At 39.6% G+C, this 23,727-nt stretch overlaps 4 protein-coding genes across 32 annotated transcripts; 3 read left to right on the top strand and 1 right to left on the bottom strand.

Annotated features, from left to right (window-relative positions):
* The first annotated feature begins 482 nt into the window (after window positions 1-482).
* LOC113707488 (aberrant root formation protein 4) lies at window positions 483-6,452 on the top strand. 9 transcript variants are annotated; one of them, XR_003452221.2, is made up of 15 exons: window positions 483-616; window positions 759-938; window positions 1,123-1,275; window positions 1,869-1,941; window positions 2,340-2,515; window positions 2,598-2,657; window positions 2,796-2,946; window positions 3,021-3,080; window positions 3,196-3,467; window positions 3,548-3,619; window positions 4,174-4,251; window positions 4,495-4,695; window positions 4,841-5,045; window positions 5,646-5,868; window positions 6,090-6,150. XR_003452221.2 is itself a non-coding variant. In XM_072063999.1 (15 exons), exons 1-14 carry the CDS (start codon window positions 524-526, stop codon window positions 5,028-5,030), a joined length of 1,647 nt encoding a protein of 548 aa, XP_071920100.1. In that variant the 5' UTR covers window positions 483-523; the 3' UTR covers window positions 5,031-5,045; window positions 6,104-6,452. The 9 variants fall into 9 exon arrangements, 7 of the variants coding, with proteins under 7 accessions (XP_071920100.1, XP_027085645.2, XP_027085649.2 ...); XR_011820640.1 differs by having other exon boundaries at window positions 4,994-5,045; XM_072063999.1 differs by lacking the exon at window positions 5,646-5,868 and having other exon boundaries at window positions 4,841-4,881; window positions 4,994-5,045; window positions 6,104-6,452.
* A 446-nt stretch (window positions 6,453-6,898) lies between these two features.
* On the bottom strand, window positions 6,899-11,429 carry LOC140013826 (uncharacterized). Its single transcript, XM_072064001.1, has 5 exons — window positions 10,771-11,429; window positions 8,164-8,229; window positions 7,961-8,023; window positions 7,763-7,831; window positions 6,899-7,607 (listed from the first exon to the last, which is right to left on the bottom strand). Exons 1-5 carry the CDS (start codon window positions 11,119-11,121, stop codon window positions 7,281-7,283), a joined length of 876 nt encoding a protein of 291 aa, XP_071920102.1. The 5' UTR covers window positions 11,122-11,429; the 3' UTR covers window positions 6,899-7,280.
* A 4,188-nt stretch (window positions 11,430-15,617) lies between these two features.
* Window positions 15,618-18,101, top strand: LOC113707030 (transmembrane 9 superfamily member 11). Its single transcript, XM_027229185.2, has one exon. The coding sequence runs from the start codon at window positions 15,907-15,909 to the stop codon at window positions 17,896-17,898; it is 1,992 nt and encodes a 663-aa protein (XP_027084986.2). The 5' UTR covers window positions 15,618-15,906; the 3' UTR covers window positions 17,899-18,101.
* A 463-nt stretch (window positions 18,102-18,564) lies between these two features.
* Window positions 18,565-23,081, top strand: LOC140013307 (uncharacterized). 21 transcript variants are annotated; one of them, XR_011820389.1, is made up of 6 exons: window positions 18,565-18,838; window positions 19,069-19,146; window positions 20,448-20,518; window positions 22,303-22,416; window positions 22,544-22,738; window positions 22,825-23,081. XR_011820389.1 is itself a non-coding variant. In XM_072062547.1 (5 exons), the coding sequence occupies exons 2-5, from the start codon at window positions 19,101-19,103 to the stop codon at window positions 22,915-22,917; spliced, it is 402 nt and encodes a 133-aa protein (XP_071918648.1). In that variant the 5' UTR covers window positions 18,572-18,983; window positions 19,069-19,100; the 3' UTR covers window positions 22,918-23,081. The 21 variants fall into 21 exon arrangements, 2 of the variants coding, with proteins under 2 accessions (XP_071918648.1, XP_071918647.1); XR_011820383.1 differs by lacking the exon at window positions 19,069-19,146 and adding an exon at window positions 21,375-21,484; XR_011820392.1 differs by lacking the exon at window positions 20,448-20,518 and having other exon boundaries at window positions 18,566-18,838.
* Window positions 23,082-23,727: the final 646 nt, after the last annotated feature.

A 23,727-nucleotide genomic window follows, 5' to 3' on the forward strand; every position in this document is an offset into this window, starting at 1 on the left:
GGCCACTGCTCAGTAGCAATTAAGTACTTTTACTACTGCTAGTGGTGGTTGAGTAGTCAGTCAGTCAGATGCTTAATTGTGTTAGGCCGGGGAGGAGAGGTCCGGCCTTCCGCCCATTCCATAATTTTTTATCCCTTGTGTTAGAAATAGAATAGCAGCAGCGGCCGGGAGGAGGAATGGAACATTTTTTGTTGCAGAGGCGAGGACTGAGGACCCAGGACCCAGGAGGAGAAGAGAAGGAGACCGGTGTTTCATTTCATTTTTCATTTTTTACTGCTAGTATAGTAGTATTTTGTTGGAGACCGTGGGGGCGGGCCGGCCCTCAAAGCCCTATAAAATCGGCTCCTCTGCGCCGTAACGTATATAAAAAATCGCTCACCCGAATGGAGGACGCCCAGCTCCGCTCCAATAGTAGCAATTAGCCATAGCCATAGCGGCCCTGGCGATCTCTTTCTGAAAGTCTCGATACTCCATTTCTAAATCTTCTCCCTCTCCCATCCTGACAAAAAAAAGCAGCAGCAGCATGGATCCAGAAACAACCGACCTTCCTACTCCATGTACATCTTCCGCAGCGGTCGTTGATCGTCTTCGCCGGTCCCTCTCCTCATGCTCCCAGGCCTGCTTACTCCTTCACTCTCCACTTCTTTTCTTCTGCCCTTTTTCTTCTTTCCTTCCTTCCTCCCTGCTGCTTCTACTAATTTTCAGTTTCCAACTTCTTCTTTTTTTGAAAAAAAAAAAAAAATTTTCCCCTGCTGCAGTTGATTCAAACCGGCGTTGATTTCCACAAGTCCGAGCAATCTTTGTCGGACCTCGTTCTTTTCCTCAACTCCATCTCCGACTCTTTTGTCAGGGAACCAGAAAACCAAGACTTGGAGAATGCCTCTTTTCAAATTCTCACTGAAATTCGTCTCTTCATTACCTCTTCTTCAGTGGACCAGGTGCTTTTCATTTCTTTCCCAAATTTTTTCCAAGGGAAATAAAAGAGTAAAGTTACTAGTACAGCTCTAACAACTGTAATTCTTTGCAAAGATGTAATCTTTTGTTTGTACTATTTATCCTTTTTTTTTTTGTCCTTCAGTGTTCTTGTACTTATTATTCATTGAACGGAGTGTCATTGTGCAGCAGGCTGTTATTGACGCTCTATCATTTGAGTTGCCAAAGACCGCTGCTAGGTTCGCCTGTGTATCTCCAAGATGTATGGAGGTTGCTCAATCCATTGTGGATTGTTTTACTGACAAGTGTAGTCCTCGCGATATGCTTTCCATTCTCTGTGAGGTTTGTATATATTCATGCCCTACACTCTCGCCATGCCCGACTCAGCCCCATAAGTTTCACCCTTCTTTTCTCACTCACTCGTTTTGTTTTTTTGGTTCAATCGTTCTAGATTTTCTGTTAAACAAGATAAGTGCCTGGATATGATTCGTCTCCAATTGTTATGGGCATTGGATCATTGGAAGACAAGGTCTAGACTAATTAACAACGATAGAGTATCTAAATGGTGCTTTTTTCCTATGTGCGGATTAACTTGGATCAACCTACTAAGGATGAATGCTATTTCTATCTCAGATCTTAGGCAGAAATGCCTACCATTTGATGGGGTTTCATTTCTGCAACACCAGCTAAATCTGTAATAAGATTCCTGTTGGAAACAATGCCAAGTGTAGGAGTGCTTTATCTGAATTGAATCTTCATTCTTTTGGATGTACATTGGGATCCAAGATGGCCCATTTTATGAATATGATTATGTTGCCTTCAGTATATTTGAACTCTTGTAGTGGTATTGAGTTTTTCCACTTGGTCACTGATACTTGTAAATTATCAGCATATACTGTATTGCAGTTTCTTTATGAACGTTTATGATTACACAGGCAATAGGTTCTCCTAGGGATGCGTTCACGGTGCCAAGTTATTTCGCTCCTCTACTAAGTGGCTTTCCAAAAGGTAAAGTCATCTATCGCTCTTGACTTTTGTACTAATTGCCGTCTAATCAATGATATAACTGGCCTTTTCCTGGGATCTCTTAATTCATACCTATGTATCTGGAAAATTTGTCTGACTGCTGATGCATGACCTTTGGTTAACCTGTTTTTCAAGCTGAATGTATATTGTCTCTAGGTAATTAACTTTCTATGGCTCATGGCCACATGATCCAGCTCAACGATTTTCAGTTACTTCGGTGATGTTTATGTTCCATGTCTGGCTTCAAATTCTCAAGTTGTTATCTTTCTGCTGGATTCAATTGACTTTTACTTTTTAACTACATCTTTGCTCTCTATGAAATACATTAGGCGCTATGATGATTTGTTCATTTGGGTCATAAACTTGTTTTTGGGTGTCAGTTTTTGTTTCAATAAGGAGGAGGCAATTTGAGCAAGTAAAAGCTGCAGTTCCCGTTATTCTTAATGCTTTGAAGGCAATAGTACTAGATTCAGATGATAAGGATGCAGATCTTGGCGATATTTTCCACAAAGCAAATTGCATTGCTGATTCTATGAAAGCAGTTTGTCTAGAGTTGGTCTGTGATGCTTTTGAATTAATCATAATTTGGATTATTCCGATGTCTTGATTACTTCTTATGGTACAACTGTGTATGGCAGGAAGGCAAGGACAATGAGAAACTCTGTGCGTTATTGGGCCTATTTGTCTTGCAGATCACGGTCAATACAACTTTTAGTTACATCTTAAGAGTTTCTAGCAGTTTTTAGTTTTTCTTTTTACTTTTCTTATGTTTGATTTGGCCTTTGTGATCCAGTTTTTCATCTCTATAGCATAATGGTCATTCTCAATGTTTGCAGGCCCTTGCTTCAATGGGCATTGAATATAGGCTTGCACACTCTTCTCCTTTGGTGCTAAAGCTGTCACACTTCCTTCAGTCTTGTGGTTTATCATATCTTGGTTTGATAATGGGGACAGATGTTGAAAAACTTTTGGGCATTGCTGTGGGAGGTACTGAATTAAGGTTCTCTTATTGCTACATCTGGTGCTTCATTTTGTCACTCAGTGCACCTGTAAATCTACAGATGGTGGAGATGATTTGGTGGGTTGTTTCTCTGACATCTGGCTTGGCGCGTCAATTTTAGGTTCAATCTAGCAGTCTATAGAGTTTTTCTTTTGCTTCTCATCTTTTAGCTTATGTTGCTAGGATTGTTAATAAATGCTACCATTGTTGATTTCTCTCTGGAAATGTTCACACAGTAATTTGGGGTTACAAGTCAAATGAGGTTGCTTTGGCTGCTGGGGCAGATTTGGTGGCACTCAAGGACGAACTTCAAAGTAGCCGGATTAAAAGATGGCATGCAGTGGGCATGTTAAAGCATGTACTATTGTGCTTATATCTGCCATTGGAGTTGAAGAAGGATGCCATTAACTTCCTGCTAAGCATTATGTATCCAAAGTTATCCCAGATGCCTAATGATGAAAATGAAGACTACTCAACTTATATGCCAACTCTTTGTTCTGCTTTGCAGGTAGCTATTTGGTGTTTACAGTTCCAGTGTACTATTTGTCCTTTTTGTGTTTCTTTGCTAACAGTTGAGGCACAGTGTAGGCTATTCAAGTGGTAATTATGTATGCAACAGATGTAATCCTACGGAAGAATGCTTTTGCAGCATTCAAAGAGGTTTGTTCTTGTGTCTTTATTTGCTTTTGTGGTACCAATACAAAGCTTTGGATCTTATGCCTGAGCCAAATTTTTCTACAGCAAGAAAAGCCGAGAAATTAGAGATTTTTGTTCTGTGTGGTTAGGATAAAAATTTCTTGTTCAACTGCAAATATTTAAAAAATTATTTGGGATAGAAAAGTTCCAAAAAAATTTTCCTTGCATGAATGTTTAAAAGAAGTTGTTGATAGCATGTCATTTCCATCATAAACAGTATCAGTAGACAATGTTTAGTATGACTACACGCACCAATAGTATCCTCCTATCGCTTCATCCCTCCCTCCATGCGCCTAGCAAAATTAGTGCAAACTGGGAGGTTTATTGACTTCTATATGTGGCTCACCTCCCCCATGAACTGTGTGTACTCCTTATACTGCCACCCATGACTCTCACCAATTACATGATCTTGCATACAATTGCCACAAATTTGAACTTATGCCCATTGCTCTGGAGTGTTTATGTGTAATTTGTAGTTTTAACGTGCTGATCATTGATCTGTTGCTTCATATTACTAGTTACTTGCAGATTGTCCAACTTCCCTAAGATTTGACATTTTAAGGGCATTAATAAAAGATGGCGACTCTTCTTCCATGGTAAGTGCTTGACAATTCAGATGTGCTTTTGCAATATAACAGTACAACTCATCTTTATAAAGTATTCTGGTGGGTCTAATTTTCCTGTTTAGTCTGTACTTGTAATTACACACACACATGCATGCATGTATCAACACACACACACACACACACACACACATATTCTTAAAATTAATACATGTAAACATTCCTGTACGTATATGCACCTATCAACAATTTTATGTTTCTTGTTGAATGATGAAGATTGCAGTGCTTCTGGACTGTGTTAGGGAGGAAGTGCGCCTAGAAAGTAGCAAAAGTCCGCCTGCAAGCAAAGTCTCAAAAGCAGAAAGCGAAGGCTCTCAAGGCACTATTTTTTGGAGTTCGAGTGCCCTTGAATTGGTGGAGCTGGTTTTGAGGCCTCCAGGGGGAGGGCCTCCATCGCTTCCAGAGCACAGTGATGCAGTAAGACTCTCCCTCCCTCCTTTCCTTGTACTGTTTTACATGTCCAAAAGAGATGATTTTCTCTTCTAGACAGTTATCAACATTCATCTTCCACCGTTTTGCTTAATGGGTTTGCCTGATGCTGTGTGACAAAATAAGTTTTCAGGTACTGCAGAACAGACCCAACCAATCAACCAACATACATTGGTTGATTATGCTGCCTTCAAACTCAGTTCACAAAGTCCATGATCAAAAGTACTTCTATGCCACTTGTCAAAAATCTGACCAGATACATTTTTCTTGCTTCTCTTTCATGCAGGTTCTTTCTGCTCTCAATCTCTACAGATTCATTTTGATCAAGGAATCGACTGGTAATTTTTAATATATATATATATATAGTTTTTTTTTTCTTTGGGGGGGGGGGGGGGTAAGATAATGGAGATTTAAGTACAGATTGTCTTCATGGGATGTTTACCGCCGCATGTTAATTAGATCTTTGTTTTATTTTGTTTGCTGTGCCAGAAGATTTGAGATACAAATTGTAGGCATGCTATGCTTGGAAGTCGATTTTAGTGGTTTCCTTTATAGAATTATTATATTTCTGTAAATGGTCTGGGGTTGATTACATTTATCTTCCTGTGATTTAGCATATCAGACCCTGAGTTTTGGCCATATTACCAAACAACCCTTCAAAAAATATTCTTGATAACAACTAGCCGCTTTCTCGTCCGTCAACCTGCATTGACCGTTTGAAAACTAACTTGGTCAGCTAAAAATTGAGACTGAATGTTCCGAAATGTCCGTTGGTAATTAAAACCTGACCCTTATCCCCTTCTTCCTGTATTCCTCCCTTCCAAACGAAAAACCCCAAGTGGCCATGAAATCTGTCAGGAAAGCTTTGCAAACGAGCCATCACTGCCTGAAGCTACCAACCTCATCATTTAATACAAGTCAAAAAATATGTTGTCCAGGTCAGATATGACACAAGCTGAGAAGGTGATTTGAAGAACAAGCATCAGTCACCTTGGAAAAAAAAATCCAATGAAGCCACGTACTATTGTGCTGTTGTGGTGGAATTCATCCCAGCTTCAAAAAGGAATGTGAAAAAGAACCCTTTAATGCCTAGAATCAAATTTCACACGAGTGCCCATATTCTGCAATTGATAGCACAACAAAACATGAACATCTCTTCTAGTAATCCTTCTTTCTTCATTTATTTTCGTTTTTTTTTTTGGCCAAAGAATGCTTTTTTAATATCTTTCATTTGCTTCTGAAATCTTTTTAAGCAGAGGATTTTTTGTCTTTCTTATCTTCTTGTTGCTTGATACCTTTATGGATCCAAATTTTGCTGACGTGCTCTGAATGGCGAATTTGGTTTTGCAATTTGATTCCTGATCTCATCTCACTACTGCAAGGACACCTGAAACAGGAAAAAGCAACAATTCCGGGGTGCTTTCCAGGGACAGCCTGGTGAAGGCTCACAGTGAATGGCTTCTGCCTCTCCGGACTTTAGTGACAAGAATGATGGCTGAAGCTCAATGTGACAGTGACGAACTAGCACTGTGTGGCTTGAATCCGGTCGAGGTTGTCTTGTATCGTTGTATCGAACTTGTTGAACAACTTCTGTAGAGCGTGTCGCGAAGAACTTGTTGATTACAAAGCTTTCTTTCTTTGTGGGTGCTGCATTAATTATCGCGCTTGTAAAAGTACATTCAAAAACCTTCTTCAAATGCGAAGTTAAAGGCCTTCTTGTAATATTATTATTATTATTGCGTCTCTCTCTCTGGCTAAATAAATGGGAGCGTAGACGTTCAGTGCCGAAGAAGTCTCCTTCAAGATCCGTCCGTCTCCGTCTTTAAGAGAGATATAGTCGTCATCTCTGGGAAGCGCAGGCAGTCCGCATCTGCGTGTGTACGTGGGGGACTGCTGCATCCGTACGTGCACCGATCCTCCCCTTTCTTTCTGGACTGTCAATTTAGACTTTAGAGAGCGTGGGGACCAATTCCTCCCGCTCCGAGCAAGACTCTCACACCCGACACGACAACGGCCATGCAGACGCAGGCTGCTTGGTTTTATTATTATTGTATAGTATCAGAAAAAAGTATAATGCTCCTCCGACGTCGGTTAAAAATTCCATGGGCTCTGTAATAGATTTTAGATAAACAAATCCGTCAAATTCCGCAAGTAATATATGCATGCCATTTTACCTATAACAAAAAAAAAAAAAAAAAAAAGAATTTTCTACTGCATTTTTGGTCCACACCAAACCAAATACGGTCAGGTCAGTCCCACCGGGGAAAAGAAGAAAAAAATGAAAAAACTTGGAACAAAACGTCAAAATTTTCTACATACCTAAAAGCATACTACTATTAAATTTCTAAACTAGTCAGCGGCCTCCTCCTACAATTGATTGGTAAGAGAGAGAAGATAAACCGGGGACGACCTTCTGTTCCTCACTCGTTCATCAGCTTCGAGAAGATCTTTCTCAGAGAGTAATTTACAAGGGACGACCTCCTTTGCCTCGGCAGCAAAGTTCGGAAACAGCTACATATATTTGATTCATCAAGACAAGACGGCCACTGGTAAAAAAGCATGGCCCCCTTGCTTCAGAACATAAAAGGAAATTTGCTTTTTTCCTTCAATTGAATTGCGTGCAAAACTTCAGGGCCAAACTCTTCCTCTGCTGGCGTCACATTTAAATCAGGTAGGACAAAGCAACTCTCCTGCAAATCAACACCCGTTTCTGCTCTTCTGCTGGAACCTGATGATACAAACCCATCCTGCACTGCAAATCGTGGCATGGATGGATGATGAGCGTCGTCACAGGTTGATACTTCCATCTGACTGCACTTAATAGGAGGATCCACAACCTGTCTGTCACCACCCCCTGTTGTTCCGCACATCTCACCTGACGTTTGTAGATTTAGGTCAATCTGCAAAATCAGCAAATGCAGAATTACCCAACTCTCCAGAGAGATTTTCTAAAAGTAGGATGGCATTTTGTCTTCCTAAAAATCACCAGAATATTGAGGATGGCCGAAAAAAAAAAATGAACTTGAACATCATAGCAAAGTAGAGCAGAACGTACCTTGAATCTCTTCAGGTTCTCACTCCTGGCTTTCTGTTCCTCGAGTGTGACGTGCAAGGATGCCAGTTCCTAGTAAAACAATAACAGAAGTTCAGACTAACGGGATAGTAGAATTAGTGGAAGCATATAAAAACTCCGGAATAGTAGGGAGGGAGGATAGGCAGTCATGAATAACGGAGGTAAGGGAAGGGAACATACCCTCGTAAGAGTCGCTCTCTCCTTCAATAGCAAATCCTCTTCCTCTTTAAGCTCCGCAAATGTCTAAAAAATGGTGAAAAGTGTTCCCTATTAGAAATGAATGAATGAATGAATGAACGAGGGTATAAAAGAAGTAGTTTTGATGCGTAGATGGGAATGCAATCAGAGTTACTTATGAGGTTCCCAAAAAATAAAGGAATTACCCTCTTCTTCTTTGATTTCTTGTTGTTGCTGCTGTAGACGTTGGCGGCGTCAATGGCAAAAGCACCCTGCAAAATACACAAGCATCATACACCATGATCAGAGACACGGGAGAAGACTAGCAATTAGTACGTGGGGAGGAAAAAAATGACCAACCGATTCAACCGTGGATTGGAAAAGAAGGAAGTGAATATGTGTAACAAAAGAAAGCTAGGCAGAGCAGCGTCAGGAGGAAGCCAGCCCATGTAACAATCCATACAGAGCGTGTAAAATAATCCATCCCAAAATGAAAAGAAACAGAGAGGAGCCGACAGTGTGGGTGGTCGACATCTGGGAAAGCCGAAAGGGAGAAAAGTTGGACCGTGTTACATGGAGTTGGGATTGTGAAATACACAGAGAGGGAGAGGGGGAGAGATCCGAGAATCTTATTATTAGATATTAGCTTAGGAATCAGGCTTTAACAGATACACTACTGTTTCACTCCTCTCTTTTTTGTCTACTTTTGGACACCAGATAAGAAGATTCTCAGACATCCGTTAATCACAAGTCACTCGGAGAATTCATTTTCATTCCACTGATCAGTTATTACTCTCTTCAAGTGGATGGAAAACCAACATCATTAATTAATATCATCGTGTTACATGGATATGGCCGTGACGAAGTGGGGGACCACCCTGACCCTGTCATCACCAATCATCCCCTCCCCCCCCCCCCCAGGGACTAACGGAAGATAATTTTAGTACACCACACACAAGTCAGAACTCAGAAGAAGAGACCCCTCCCTCCCTCCCTCCCGAGGAGGAGGAGGAGGAGGAGGACGTCGTCCAGCAGGTACTTAGTTAGCACTACTACTACTCATCATAAGATGACACACCACCCATTTGTAGAAAACTCCTACTCATCTTTGTGACCAATGGACCCCTCATCACTAACTAGTCTCTCGTGCGCTTTAAGAAACTTCCTCGCCCGATCCGCCCCCCCCCCCCCCAAAAAAAAAAAAACACTCCGACTTCCCCTTCCGGCCATCAACGCCTCCATTTCTCATTCCCACCACATGCTCTAAATGTCGTTCCCCTTCCTAGAAGTTAGACTCGACTGGGAAAAGAGAGAGGAAAAAAAATACTACTATTAAAAGGTCGAAAGTAGGTTGTACTACTAGTTTTTTTGTTTTTACACCAAACCGGATTTTATTGAAATAAATAAAAAAAAAAACCGGCAATTGGCGGATTGGAGAATCAACAATCCGAAAGTAGTGTGTGTGGATCCACTGAGTTTCTTATAGCTGAGAATAATAATAAAAGAAAGAAAATCCAAGCTCAGAAGCTGCTGCTGCTCATTATCTATCTCACGTGAGGGAATCTTAACCTCCCCCAGACCCACACCATTTTCGTCCCCATCCAATTCCTAGCAGCAAAGCAACCAATATATTACACCCACTACCCCTACTTAAATACGTACTAGTGTGATATATATCCCCACTTAAAACTGACCGCACCACCAAATCCTCCTCCCAGATCCAGTCCAAATTCTGCCATGACAACCTAATCTGACCAAAATGCCCTCCCCCCACGGGTATTGGTCAAAAAACAAGGGTGGTCACTCTCGTCAACTCAAATGCTAATTACCAACTTTACCCCTCCTCCTTCCTCACTTAACACACACACACATACACACACCCCCCCCCCCCCAAAAAAAATCAAATAGTAACAAATACAAGTAGTAATAGAAATCGACGACGACCCCCAGACCGATAAGCTGATTGAGATTGCGCTAAATACTCGGATGAACCGCCATGACTCAACAAACCCCCTCCCCCCTTCCCTCCCTCTTTCCTGAAAAAAAAAAGTCCCTCCCTAATCCAATCTCAGACTCTACTAATCTCCCACATAGCGGTGTTGGGAAGAAACCCACAAGGAAGCGTATTCCAATGGCCCCTTGATAGCTCTCAGAATTTTTGAAAAAAAAAAAAAAAAAGCCGAAATAAATGGGCTTTCAATTGCGGAAAAAATGGGAAAGGAATGTCCTTTCGGCTTCTTGAAAGCTAGAAAAGATAAATAAAGAAACTCCCAGACTCCCACCACCTCTCCACACCCACACCCCAAAAAAACCAACCATAACTCCGTAAGGGCAGTTTAGTCAGCCGCTGTGACCTGGGTGAAAATTTTTTCACCACCCCCCTGCCCAGTGTCCACCCAAACCACTACTGACATCAGATCCTAACCCAGATAGGGGATGCTCATTCCCGGAAAGCTGACGTCAAAACCTGGGAAACTAAAAAAAAAAAGAACCAGGGGTTGCTCATTGAATACTGGTACCAGCAGAATAACGAAGGAGATGGAATAAAACCCAATGACAGGAGCTACTGATCGGAAAAGCTAGAGCGTCAGAAAACACAGCTCAAAAAAACACACGGTCATCGGTGCTCGAATAGGTCCGAGAGGAAGATGACCCAAAAAAGACCCAATTACGGATGTTTTGTCGAGAAGGAATAAGCGGGTAGGTCAGTTAAAGGACCAGCAGGCCAGAAACCTGAGCCGTCGTAGAAACTCGGACGAGAATCCAGGCAGAGGAGAGAGAGGGAGAGGGAGAGGGAAGGAGATGATACAAACCTTGGATCTGGATGGATCGGAGGAGGAGGAGGAGGTGGAGAGCAGGGAGCGGGTGGAGCAGTCGTCATAGGCACCGTCGCTGGGGGAGGCAGCGCCGCCGCTCCAGGAGAGAGGCGTGGTGGGGCTACACCTAGTGGTAGTTGGAGCAGTATTGGTGGTGGAGTCCTTCTTGGTGGCGGTGGGCTTGGACCTGGGCTGGCGGTGGCCCCATCCAAACGGGAGGGAGAGCGGCTTGGGCGGCTCGCAGAAAAAGGAGGAGGAAGAAGATGAAGAAGATTGCTTGAGGCGAGAAAGAAGCTCGGCGACGACGGAGTCATCGAATAACGCAGCGGTGACCCAGTCGTCCTTCATATTAAAATCTAAACTCTTCGAGCTCCAAGGGACTGAGGTGGTGGATGCCGGGGTGGTGGTGAGATGCAGGAGAGGAGGAGGAAGAGTCAAGTAAAGCGGATATGGAGTAATTACATGGAAAGGGAAGAAGAGGAGGGTGTCGGGGGGGGGAGAGATAGAGAGAGAGAGAGAGAGAGAGAGACGAGAGAGAAGGTGGGGTTGAGGAGAGGTGGCGTGGTTTGTATAGCATATATATACTCCTCCTGCGACTACTAGGAGAGTGAAGGGATTGTGGCTTGTTTTTGTGCGGGTGGGGGAGGAGAGGGGAAGGGAGGGGGAGGGGAAGAGGGGGCAACCGGGCAAAGTGAATGAAATGAATTGTGTGTTTGTTACTTACTACTACTACCTGTTACGTGTGTGTCTTTTTATGCAATTTTTTTTATTTTTATTTTTTCTGGGGAAAGGTGTTATGCAATTTGTTTATTACAGTAGTATAAAAGTTTGTTTGGATTGTGTTTTATTTGGAATATTTTTACTGTATCACTTTTTGTGATGTGATGTGTATGAGATAAAAAGATAATTGGGAAGATAAAAAGGTGTATTGAAAATTGTAATGATGATGTAAGCAAATAAAATTGAAAAAATAAAACACAATCCAAACAAACTCGCCTTCCATTTTTTTTTTTCCCAACTAGCACCACTACTTAGTAGTGCTACTATTTCATTTCTATATTTGAAAATGTTATTTGCATTCCTATTATTATTTTTATTATATAATTTTCATTTATCAAATTATATGATATAATAAATGATAAGTATATATAAAATTTTTCATTACATTCCCAATACTAGTATTATGATAAAATCTAGTCTACAGTTCTAATGCACATACTAATTATAGAATGGTGTATAACATAAGTATGAGTAACTGATAAGTTAATATAGATCTCGAAAAAGTATATAGATAATAATGACAATGTAATTTATATCTCGAAAAAGTTATAATAATAATGACGATGTAATTTATATGAAGTGAAAAAAGATATAATAACCAAGTAGTGTACAAATAAAATTTTTCTTAATATATATATATATTTATAGCAATCATTATGTACACATTATGGAGGTGGTAAAAGGGTGATTTTTTAAAAATAAAATAAAATTCTCCAAGCAAATTATGCATGGCATGGGTTGTTCTTTGTGCAAATTTTGGTCGTTGATTGGCGCAGAAGAGAAGAGAGTAAAGTAACCTAAAAGGGCCGAGTGATGTGGCGGCGGGGCTGTGGTTCAGCTTTTGTGGCTTTCGGAGTCGGGAGGTGACCAATAGATGGACCGAGACAATTCTACTTCTCTGGTTTCTTTCTTTCTGGGTTTGTTTGCAGTCTTTTCGGTTGGTAATTACTACTGTACTACGTTACAATAATATATTACTCCCTCCGTCCCGTTTTGTTAGTCTTAATTTTTTTTATATAAATTAAAAAAGTGTAATTAATTTAGTTGGAAACATAAATTTAGATTAATAATTTCCTAAAATATCCTTATACTAATCATAAAGAGTGCCAATTAATATCGGTTACAGCTAATGGGTTAGTATTGAAAAAACTCAATGTATTCAATGTAGTGGGTTAATATTTAATAATAATGTATTAATAACAAGATATTTAATAAGGGTATTTTAGACAATTTGAAAGATTACTACATTTTTTAATGGGAAAGTGGACTATAATTTGAAACAGACGAAAAGGAAAATAAGACTATCAAAGTGGGACGGAGAGGGTACGGAGTACGTGGGGGTTGGGTGGACGGAGGATTGTTTCAGTTCCCAATTCTCAGAGTTGAGTGGTGTGGCGGTGGTGCAGGATCTGCACCGAAACTTAGAGAACAAGTTCTACGTACTACTACGTACTATAGATAGACTACTGCTACGGCTGGTATTTCTTCTTTTTTTTTTTAAAGAAAAAAAAAGTATTTTCTCTGAAGCTTGTTGCAACCCTCCAAGTCCAAGATTTAGTATTCAACTGTATTTAGCAGTTGTCCTAGCAGATACTAACCATATACGATGCGTCGAATGCTTTGATGACAGATCAGTGATGCTTCCTCTTTTACCATTTTCATAATTGCCTAGATTCCCTTACTTGTATTGTACCTTGCCCCTAGTCCTTCTAAATAACGACTTAAACAAAAGACAATATGAAAATATTAATAATGTTATGCACCTATTATATATATATATATATATATGTGTGTGTGTGTATATATAAGAGATGATTATAATACCAAACCAAAAAAAAAAAAAAGAGGTAGAAATGGAACTTAAGCATAAAGGTTAATTACTCCAAAAATCAAACTACAAACATAGATAAACAAAGAGAGAGTAGTGTGTGCCTGAGAGAGGGTAATCCTACAACCGTAGGTGATAGTAATTGATTCAATTTGTCTCCAAAACCTTTCAACCAACTAAAAACCCTACGGACCAACACATTATATATTAATTGTCGATTTCATTTGATTGAGTGTTGACCCCCCTCCCCCCCAAAAAATTAACGTAATAAATATGGAATTTCATTTAATTGGGTGCTGACAAAACAAAAAGAATACAGCGATTAAAATAAAGACAGTTGGTTTCTATGTTTAGTGCCGTTTGCCTCGAGAACAACTTTTACGATCAAACAACAAATTATTGATTTCTTTTTTTCGTCATTGGTCCAAAATATATAAAAAGTCACCAATAGACATTCGCCACGTAGCCTGCTAGCAGCATTATTTTTAAAATACCAGTAATAGATACGCCGACAATATATATATATATATATATATATATATTCGAAATCATTTTCTTATCATAGTAATGGAAAAGAGAGAAAATTAAACATCGACAAGTTTATCATTGATGATGCAATTAAATCTCTTAACCTTTTTGAATAAAATTTGTTGCAAATATTTTATATATATATATATATATATATATATATATATATATAACTTGGTAGAAATGGTACTTAACAGTAAAGGTTAATTACTTCAAAAATCAAACTACACAAAACAGAGAGCGAGAGCGAGAGATCCTAACGTGACAGGTGAATCTATCCTTGCGAAACGCTTTGTCCCACCCAAATTCTGAATATATTATACACATCTTGCCCTTATGGTCAATTGTTTTAACGGATGTTGTAATTACATGACCAAACTACCCCTTGTTAATTCTTGGACGTACATACTAATTGGAACTTTCAATAACCGATCTTTTTTTTTTTAACACTATTGCAATGTATATTTGGTCAAAATTTACCTTAAATGTCGAAGAAATTCAATTTTAGCAATAAAAATAAAATAAAAACTGTACAAAAGTGTAATGAGCAACTCTAAATCTACATTTCAATGCTTGCAAAATTTTTTTTTTTTTTTTAGTTTAACTAAAACTATTCAGCAAGGTGCCAAGGTAGGGAATTTTGGAAGAATTGCAATGTAGGGAAAAAATTATAAGGGCCAAATTTGCACTCGACGACTTGTGTAGAAGTTTTGAGAATTGTTTTTAAAAATTTTTTTACTCTACAAAACTGTTTATCATTTGTTATTACACTACTGTGTTTACATCATAATAGCGTTCACTTTGGTAAAGGGCGTTTTATTTGTAATCAAGACTTCATGAGTTTGAATGATCAATACACTAAGTGAGGAATCGGTGTTTATCATCTAAAAAAGAAATAAAAGAATATATAATAATATCTTTAATTATATCATGTGACCTTAGTATGGTTTTTTTTTTCATTCAATAAATCATTCCATATCCTCCACAAATCTATTATTTAAAGGCATTAATGTCATTTTATCGAAATTTTAGATGGAAAGCTTAATAGAATGGTTGATTTTTTATTTTTATTTTTTCCCATAGAGGGGCAAACCATACAGATATTTTGATTCCAAGGGCAAAGTCCCTGGTTCGAACCTTGCTGCCAGCAAGTTGCTGAGGGTGGTGAATAGTCTGCGGGGTCCATTTCCTGCGGGACACACAAAAAAAAAAAAAAAAAAAAAAGATTGCAGTTTAGGAGTGGCAAGTGTAATTTAACCCTAATCTCACTATATATATTGAGAGAGGAAGGGATATAGTGTAAATTTTTTTTTTTGGTAATTTTTTTTATTTACCCTCACACTAAAAATGTAAATACTCCAATAATAGCCAATAACTTCCTTTTCTTTTTATGTTTCTGCTTAACGACGCAAAAAGAAAAAATCACATTACATAATGTAATAAATTACTGCTCATCATCATTAGTATTATTATTTTGTAAATTTTTCTTTTTAAGCTGCACAAATATTAGAATGGGTAGTATTTCCGTGTAGTATAATAAAATAATTACGGGAGCCAACACTCTTATCTTATGGGGGACATATGTCCAGGAGAGGAAAGAGTGCAAGCGGAAAACGGCAAGAGTAGTAGAGTAGCGTATAAATAGGTGATTTTCGCAGTTAGTGGTTGCATCCTCTATTTGCTTATTCTTTTTGCTTTGGAGTTCTCTTCGTCTCCAACCTCAAATGCCAGTCACGCTCTCCACATTTCCAGGCGATCTCACCTTCTTCCTCTTTGCCTTCTCATCTTCATCCTTCCCTGAAGCCATACATATAATGGAAATGTACTGCTGCTAAATCGATCATTTTGCAAATCTCATCCGATCGATAGATATTGTATAAATCAGTCCCTTCAAGATCTAGTTCTTTTCTCTTTTTCTGGGGGGTATCTTCGTAGTAGTAGTAGTAGTAGTTGTTGTAGTATTTGTTTCAGATCCTCGGAAGTCGGGTGATACATGCATGATGGGTTTGTTGGATCAATACGATACCACCAAAAGGGTGCAACTGCTCGTATTTGTTGCGTTCCTTCAATGTGCTGCTGGCTTTTATCTGCCGGGCAGCTTCCCTCACAAATATATGGTGGGCGACCAGTTATCCGTGAAAGTTAATTCCTTGACCTCAATTGAGACAGAAATCCCCTACGGCTACTACTCTTTGCCCTTCTGCAAACCCATGGAGGGTGTCAAGGACAGCGCCGAGAATCTGGGTGAGCTCCTCATGGGAGACAGGATTGAGAACTCTCCCTATCGCTTTAAGATGCGCGTCAATGAGACTGATGTTTTCTTGTGTCAATCCGGCCCCTTATCTGCCGACGAATCCAAGATCCTTACGGAGAGGATTGACGAAATGTATCAGGTCAACATTAATCTCGATAACCTTCCTGCGATTCGTTACATGACTAAAGATGGCTACTTTCTCAGGTGGACAGGTTATCCCGTTGGTACTAGGGTGCAGGGTGATTATTACGTGTTTAACCATCTCAAGTTCACTGTTTTGATTCACAAGTACGAGAAGAATAACGTGGCTGGTGTGATTGGGACCGGAGACGGGGCTGAATTGATCACCACCAATGACCAGAATCTAACCACAGACTCTCCTGGTTACATGGTTGTGGGATTTGAAGTCGTACCCTGCAGCGTTCAGCACGACTCTAAGCTGCTCAAGAATCTAACCACGTACTCTAAGTACCCTTCGCCAATTAAATGCGAACCGGACAAGGTAAGCATGCCTGTGAAGGAAGCTCAGCCGCTTACTTTCAGCTATGAGGTCTCTTTCGTCGAGAGCGATATCAGGTGGCCGTCGAGATGGGATGCATATCTGAAGATGGAAGGTGCAAGGGTTCATTGGTTCTCCATCCTTAACTCCCTCATGGTCATCGCTTTCCTAGCTGGAATAGTTCTCGTCATTTTTTTGAGAACCATTCGGAGGGATCTTGCTCGGTATGAAGAGCTTGACAAGGAGGCTCAGGCGCAGCTGAACGAGGAACTATCCGGATGGAAGCTAGTTGTTGGTGATGTTTTTCGCGCACCGGACAATGCAGAATTTTTATGCGTAGCGGTTGCCGATGGGTGTCGAATTCTAGGAATGGCAGTTGTTACAATCTTCTTTGCTGCGATGGGATTCATGTCCCCTGCCTCTCGAGGAGCCCTGCTCACGGGCATGCTTTTGTTTTACATGTTCCTGGGCATTGTGGCTGGTTACGTGGCTGTTTGGCTGTTGAAGACGTTTAAGTCGGGAGAATTGTCTGGGTGGTTTTCGGTTTCGTGGAGGGTTGCTTGTTTCTTCCCCGGAATTGCTTTTCTTATACTGACAATCCTGAATTTTCTCTTGTGGGGAAGCCACAGCACGGGGGCGATCCCAATTTCGACATTTGCAGTGCTGTTGTTGCTCTGGTTCTGCATATCCGTTCCCCTGACACTGGCGGGTGGATTTATAGGCACCAAATCTCCGAGACTCGAATACCCAGTTCGAACCAATCAGATTGCCCGCGAGATTCCAACTCAAAGATTTCCTTCCTGGCTGCTAGCCTTCGGAGCAGGAACGCTTCCGTTTGGAACCCTCTTCATCGAGCTCTTCTTTATCATGTCCAGCATCTGGCTTGGCCGCGTTTACTATGTATTTGGGTTTTTGCTCATCGTATTTTTCCTGTTAGTTGTGGTGTGTGCAGAAGTTTCTTTGGTCCTGACCTACATGAATCTTTGTGTGGAGGATTGGAGGTGGTGGTGGAAGTCGTTCTTTGCATCGGGTTCGGTTGCAGTTTACATCTTCCTCTACTCCATAAATTATCTTGTTTTCGATCTCAAGAACCTGAGCGGACCAGTATCTGCAATTCTGTATCTGGGCTACTCTCTCTTGATGGCCATAGCAGTAATGCTTGCAACTGGGGCTATCGGCTTCCTCTCTTCTTTCTTATTCGTGCATCGTCTCTTCTCCTCGGTGAAGATTGACTGATCAATTAAGCCCACAAGCCAACCAACGTTTCACCAACTGCCGGTTTGTATTTCGCTAGGTTAGGGAGGCAATGGCCACTAGCTTTCCAGAGCAGGGAAGCGCTTTGTGTAACGCGGCTCGGAAAATGCACTGCTGCTGCTATTTGCCATCAAATTAGAACCATTGGATTGGATGGTTTTTTCCATCCGCAAGCCTTTGAGTTATTTGTCTGTCTTTCTTTCGTGCTTCTGCTCTTGAATTTGGCATAACAAAATGTTTACTTTTCACTAGTTACTACCGTCACTCAAAAAAGTGTTGGACAGGACAGGAGGGTTCTGGACAAACTCGCAAAGGTCAGTTCAAGTTTTTCTGACCAGTAGGAATAGGATATTGGATGTACAATTTCAGGAAGAAGATGAACCATTATTGATGATCAGCTGTTTCGATCCCAATTTGATCATCAAAGTGACAAGCATATATATATATATATATATATATATATATATATATATATATATATCTCAATGTTCAGTCTTGCTAAATTAGGAGTATTTAAATATGAAGAAATGTTTTATGTCATATTTATTTATTTAGGACAATAAAGTCAACATAATAAATTTTTCACTCCATTTTGCCATCTCAATACGAAGGTTATATACCAAACGTGTAAAAGAAATGCGCATTCAATTCTGACTTCCGTTACCAAACACTGCAATGGCAAAGAAAGAAAAAAAAAAAAAAAAGATGATAATTTTACAAGTCCTTTTTATCTTTTCACCATGGCCCATTGCATCGGCGCTAGAAGCCCGGTAACCTCATCTCGCAAATTTCCTTCAGGGGCCCTGTTCCCGTTGAAACGCTTACGGCGGTGAAGAGGGCGCATCGTCCGTAATCGCTCGACAGCTCCAGCATTTTCTATTTTATTCTTATTTCTGGATTAGTGTCCCGGCTGTCTCTTCTGGTAAGCAAACGACCTCTCCTTTTTTTTTTTTTTGGCTCTTCGTCTTGTGATTGTATTCACAGAAACCGCTAGTCCCTTCAAATTCTAAGGCGATCCAGCTAACAATTGCATTTGCTAATCAGTTGACTCACTGGTGACTTCGGCTGTTAGTATATCACTCGTCTATTTTGTGTATTTATTCCTTACTACGTGCTTTTCTGGTTTTGAATTCTCTATTTTTCCCGTGAAAGTTAGTGGGTTTAGTTCAAAGCCAATCGCTTGAATGGGGAGAGCATGGGTTGGTGAAGTAGGATATTCTGATAGCAAAGGTGTGATACTTTTCTTCCTATAGACTTGATAAATCAAGGGCTTAGGATATCTTTGGGATGATCCATATGCTTTATCCGGTTTCCAATCTAGCAATTAACTAAATTCCAACTCAATGTCTTCATAAACTTGCTAGCTCCTATTTCTATAGGTGCAAATTATGATTTTTTGTTGGTTCATTGGATGACTATTACCTGAAAAGAAACAAGAAAAAAACATTGGTGATTCATATAGATTAAGCAGAGTTTTCTTTCTAAGCTACTGTCTAATATTAGTAAAGCAATTACTTTTTTCGTGTTCTGTAAGAGGAGGTTGTGTTGTCTTGTTCAACTTGTTAGATTTCAACACCCTCAGAATGTTTGGCATAATTTACTAAAACTTGAATATCTTTATGAGATAGCATGAGAATTTATGGCGCTGTTTGTTATCCCCGGGAGCTGAGCGATTCTGGAGATTTGACATGATTTTGTTCATGAGTTGAATTGTGACGCTTAAGATTTCTGCTGCCATCTTTCTTATTAGGAAGTTGCTATCTTGTGTTGATTAGTTAAACTGTGAAATTATGGCTTTGTAGCTTGTCTAGTGATTTCTACATTGATAGAAAGATTCCAGAAAGGAACTCTTTTGCCTCGTGTTCTTGAATTGACACTCATGATTAACATCTTTGGCCTTTTGTTATCATGAAGTGAGCATAGTGTTCAACTATTGAGCGAATGGTGGACTTAGGTGTTGACTATTGCTCATGTCCTCTACCCTTTTTTTTTTCCTCTCTGAAACAAAAAGTGATTTTATTAATATTGTGTATGAACTATTGTGTTTTGCCTAGATATGCTTGGAGCATAATGGCTAATATGGCCAGTTCTATCACTATCTTCATTTCTAGACAAAACAAATGAGCATTCCACAAACATAGAGCATAAGCTACTGATGTCTTCTAGGTGGGAATTTTAAACTCATGTCCTTGGATCTGTTGGTTCTAAGCATCTTCAACAAGTGTTGCTGTGGAATTCCTACTTGAATCTTCCTCCATTGCTGTTCTCTTGCCTTACATAATGCAAGTTTTATAGCCACTGCTTGGTCCATGAGCTTATTTCTTGAGCTAAACTCTTTTAATGCCCATTGAGCTATCACTTGTTTGTTGCTGCTTTCTGCCATGATGCCAATTTCCATCTCACCCCTTTCTGCTTGCTGTTTCACAAACATATACCTGCTTCTGTGTCATCTGTATCACACTTTTACTAAAAAACACTGAAGACTTTTCCGAATTTATCATTTGACCTGATTCTTTCTCATACATTCTCAGAATTTCCTTCAACTAAGTGCTTCCTTAGGATCTGCCTTGCTGAATATCAGAGAATCATCTACAAAAAAAAAGTGAGTTATTGATGGCCCTTGTCTACATATTCTTATCGCTGCGATTCTCTTTTCTTCCTCTGCTTTCTTAAGGAAATTAGCGAAGCATTCTCAGCATCGCAAAAAGAGATATGGAGACAAAACATTGCAGCTCCCCATTGATGTGCAAGGAGTATTTCACTATTGAGATGCAACTCATGATCCACTTGATCCATTGGTCACAGAAGCCCGTCCTCTTCACTATCTCTTCCGAAAATCCCCATTTCACCCTGTCATATGCCTGACATATCTAGTTTCAGAGCAAAATATCCATCCTTTCCTTGCCTTTTATTTTTTACATGGTGCAAAAATTCACAAGGAATTATGAATAATCTGCCTACCAGGAGCAAAAGCAGCCTGATTCCTACTGATGCAATCATTCAAAACCTTTTTGAGTCTATTGGAGAGTATTTTGGAAATGATTTACTGCAGGACTTTACAAAGACTTGTGGGTCTGTAGTGCCTAAAAGTAGTTGGGTTTTCCACTTTAGGAATTAAAGTGATCACGGTGTGATTCACAAATTTGAGCATAAGACCAGAATGGAAGAAAGTTTGGATGGCAGTAATTATATCATTCTTAATAATGTACCAGAATTTTGGGAAAAAGAGTGGGCTCATACCATCAATAGCTGGGGATTTGTTTTGGTTCATGGAGAAAACTGCATCCGTGGTTCCCTCTTCTTCTACCACTTTGGTTAAGTTGTCATTCATCTGCTGAGAAATTGTGTGTGATATCGCATCTAAACACTCCACCCCTAAGCTACAAAATATAATAATTTGCAACTTCCTATCCTAGTTCCTCATCACTACATGTCCAAGATCCATGTTCTCTTTGTAGATTCTGCATTCTGGGGATTGGCTTTTGCTGAGTACTCACCTTCCACTTTCTTCTACCAAGCATGTGCTTCATCATAGCCCACCGTTTTAACCTACATAAATATTCTTAAGGTATATCTCCATTAAATTTGTTTGGCCCTTAAAATGTGTAATTCAGGAAAAGCTTCCTAGTTTGGTTAGCCGAGTAAGATTCGGTAATATTTTTCATTTTTTCTATTATTCCTTGGCTGCAATATTTGGGTAAAGATTTAGCTGCCCATCAAGACATGTTTGCATAAAGCAAACGAAATAGTGTCTCCTTTGAATTGTAGCAAGGTGCAGTGGCTAGCTCATAAGCTTCATATGCCCCAAATGGTTATTTATGAATTTGATGAAATAAGCTCTACCTTGCTCAATCTCAATTTATTGATCAAATTTTATTGAAATGTACAGAAAAAGGTGCGCGATCGATCATTAGAAAGGGATAATTATAATTATTTGAAGATGTACAATAACCTCTTAGTACAGGCATTGTTAGATCTTAGGCAGATCAATGCCTTTTAAACTATTTTTACAAGTTAGCTCTGTTTGGATTGTAAATTATTTGAGATATTTTTACTGTAGCACTTTTTATGATGTGATGTCTGTGAGATAAAAAGGTAATTGAAAAGATAAAAAGATGCATTGAAAATTGTAATGATGATGTAAGCAAATAAATTTTGGCTAATAAATCTCTATCCAAACAATAGGTACTCATTTGAGCACCTATTAAATACTTGTAATACTAGTAAAAGAAGTTCTATTGTTTGGTGCTTTGAAGGATATGGAAAGATGCTAAATTTGAAGCTTATAATCTGCTAAATTTGAAGGATATGGAAAGATGCTAAATTTTAAGCAATGATGGTCCTGATTTTCTTCTATTTTCAGAATTAAGTTTTGCTTCTGTGCAGAAATTTAAGACACTGCTGGGATGAGCAACCATGGTTCAAATGATTGTTCCTGTGTGCTGTTTGAAATATTCCCAACATCTTTAGCAAACTAATTGTCCGAGTTATTATGTTTGAGTAGGCTTTCTGATTCGTTAGGATTCCCTTCAGCTCTTTAAAGACTACTAGTTGCTTTGCTTTTCGATATCGAAATGCTTTTGCATAATTGTGCAAGTTTATTGATTTGGTTCTAAAATGCATGCAGTAGCTAATGGCATCTGAAAAAAGCCAGCCTGAAGAGCAGCTTGTATCTACAGCTGTTGAGTCACATACATCTTCATGTAGAAAGCACAGGGCTGAAAATGCCACCTTCTTTGAAGACGTGAAGGATCACATTCATGACTTCATCCATGCTTCACTCGATGACCACAAAGCATGTTTTAAGAAAGGCATCCAGAAGGTTGATTCTAGCTTTTACTTTGTTGCGATGCAATCTCTTTCGCCCTTGTGTTGCAATTGGTGCTTACTCATATTTTGTGCTATCAGATGTTTGGGATGTCAAAAGTTGGAGCAGAAAGGAGTTCAGAAGTGGAGGAGGTTGAAAGTTTTCTCCATCTAAGCACTTCAGTGTGTAAATGAAATAGGTGTCAGTAGTGTCACTCAACTTGGATGTTTTCCAGTTCGTCATTTGCTGTAACTCAAAACTGGCAGTTTGTCATTGCAGTACAGTTGTAGGATTTCAGGGTGTTGCAGAGAATAACAGATGTAAGAAAATAAAGATGAATGAAGAAGTTATTGGAATATACTACTGCTGCACTGCAGCCATCGCCAAGATTCAGATTTTGCCAAATTTAGTGCAAGCTTTGGAAGACATTACACTGCTGACTAGTTCCAAGGTTCAACAAGATATGAAGTTATAAAGCTCGATCAGTGCGCATCTATCTATAGGCTGGTTCTGAAAGGCCAGCAATTTGAACAAATAGAACCCCAGGAGCGTGAGTTGCATTCAAGCATTAGAAATCTTGATCAGAGTGGTGAAACGTTAGTAGATCCAAACACCCATTCTCCCTGCTGGTTGACTAAACTTCAGTTGGCAACAGCTAATGCTCGCGTTGGAAGATGTATAGTCCCAGTAGTATAGCGTAGACTATATATATATATAGAAAAGGCGAGAGGAAATCAACCAGTAAAAGACTACAAAAGGACTCTCTTCTACTATACAGAATTGGTAAAAGAAACACATACATAACCAACAGACTTTCACGTAAGCACAAACAATGGAAATGGAGACTCGGTACTACACTACTATTGAATTTCAAGCCCCTATTAAACACCATACCATACCCATCTACAAGTGCAAAAGAACACCCTTAAAAGACTTGCTAAACAGCACAACAGGAGTCGAAAAGATCAGGTGCTAAAGACCTGGGTAAAAACGCTATACAAATA

The sequence above is a fragment of the Coffea arabica genome, chromosome 8c (assembly GCF_036785885.1).
Source record: "Coffea arabica cultivar ET-39 chromosome 8c, Coffea Arabica ET-39 HiFi, whole genome shotgun sequence".
NCBI classification, from domain to species: Eukaryota; Viridiplantae; Streptophyta; class Magnoliopsida; order Gentianales; family Rubiaceae; genus Coffea; species Coffea arabica.

What these genes read in the sequence shown, in the direction of transcription:
- LOC113707030 (XM_027229185.2), top strand. Translation starts at nt 15,907, where the DNA reads ATGATGGGTTTGTTGGATCAATACGATACCACCAAAAGGGTGCAACTG.
- LOC140013307 (XM_072062547.1), top strand. Translation starts at nt 19,101, where the DNA reads ATGGGGAGAGCATGGGTTGGTGAAGTAGGATATTCTGATAGCAAAG. An exon ending in GAATCATCTACAAAAAAAAA is followed by an intron (nt 20,519 to 22,546) that starts GTGAGTTATTGA and finishes TGCATGCAGTAG; the next exon opens with CTAATGGCATCTGAAAAAAG. An exon ending in TTAAGAAAGGCATCCAGAAG is followed by an intron (nt 22,739 to 22,824) that starts GTTGATTCTAGC and finishes TTGTGCTATCAG; the next exon opens with ATGTTTGGGATGTCAAAAGT.
- LOC140013826 (XM_072064001.1), bottom strand. Translation starts at nt 11,121, where the DNA reads ATGAAGGACGACTGGGTCACCGCTGCGTTATTCGATGACTCCGTCGTC. An exon ending in CCGATCCATCCAGATCCAAG is followed by an intron (nt 8,230 to 10,770) that starts GTTTGTATCATC and finishes TGTATTTTGCAG; the next exon opens with GGTGCTTTTGCCATTGACGC. An exon ending in AGAGAGCGACTCTTACGAGG is followed by an intron (nt 7,832 to 7,960) that starts GTATGTTCCCTT and finishes TTGTTTTACTAG; the next exon opens with GAACTGGCATCCTTGCACGT.
- LOC113707488 (XM_027229844.2), top strand. Translation starts at nt 524, where the DNA reads ATGGATCCAGAAACAACCGACCTTCCTACTCCATGTACATCTTCCGCA. An exon ending in ACTAAGTGGCTTTCCAAAAG is followed by an intron (nt 1,942 to 2,339) that starts GTAAAGTCATCT and finishes TTTGGGTGTCAG; the next exon opens with TTTTTGTTTCAATAAGGAGG. An exon ending in TTCCAGAGCACAGTGATGCA is followed by an intron (nt 4,696 to 4,840) that starts GTAAGACTCTCC and finishes ATAAGTTTTCAG; the next exon opens with GTACTGCAGAACAGACCCAA.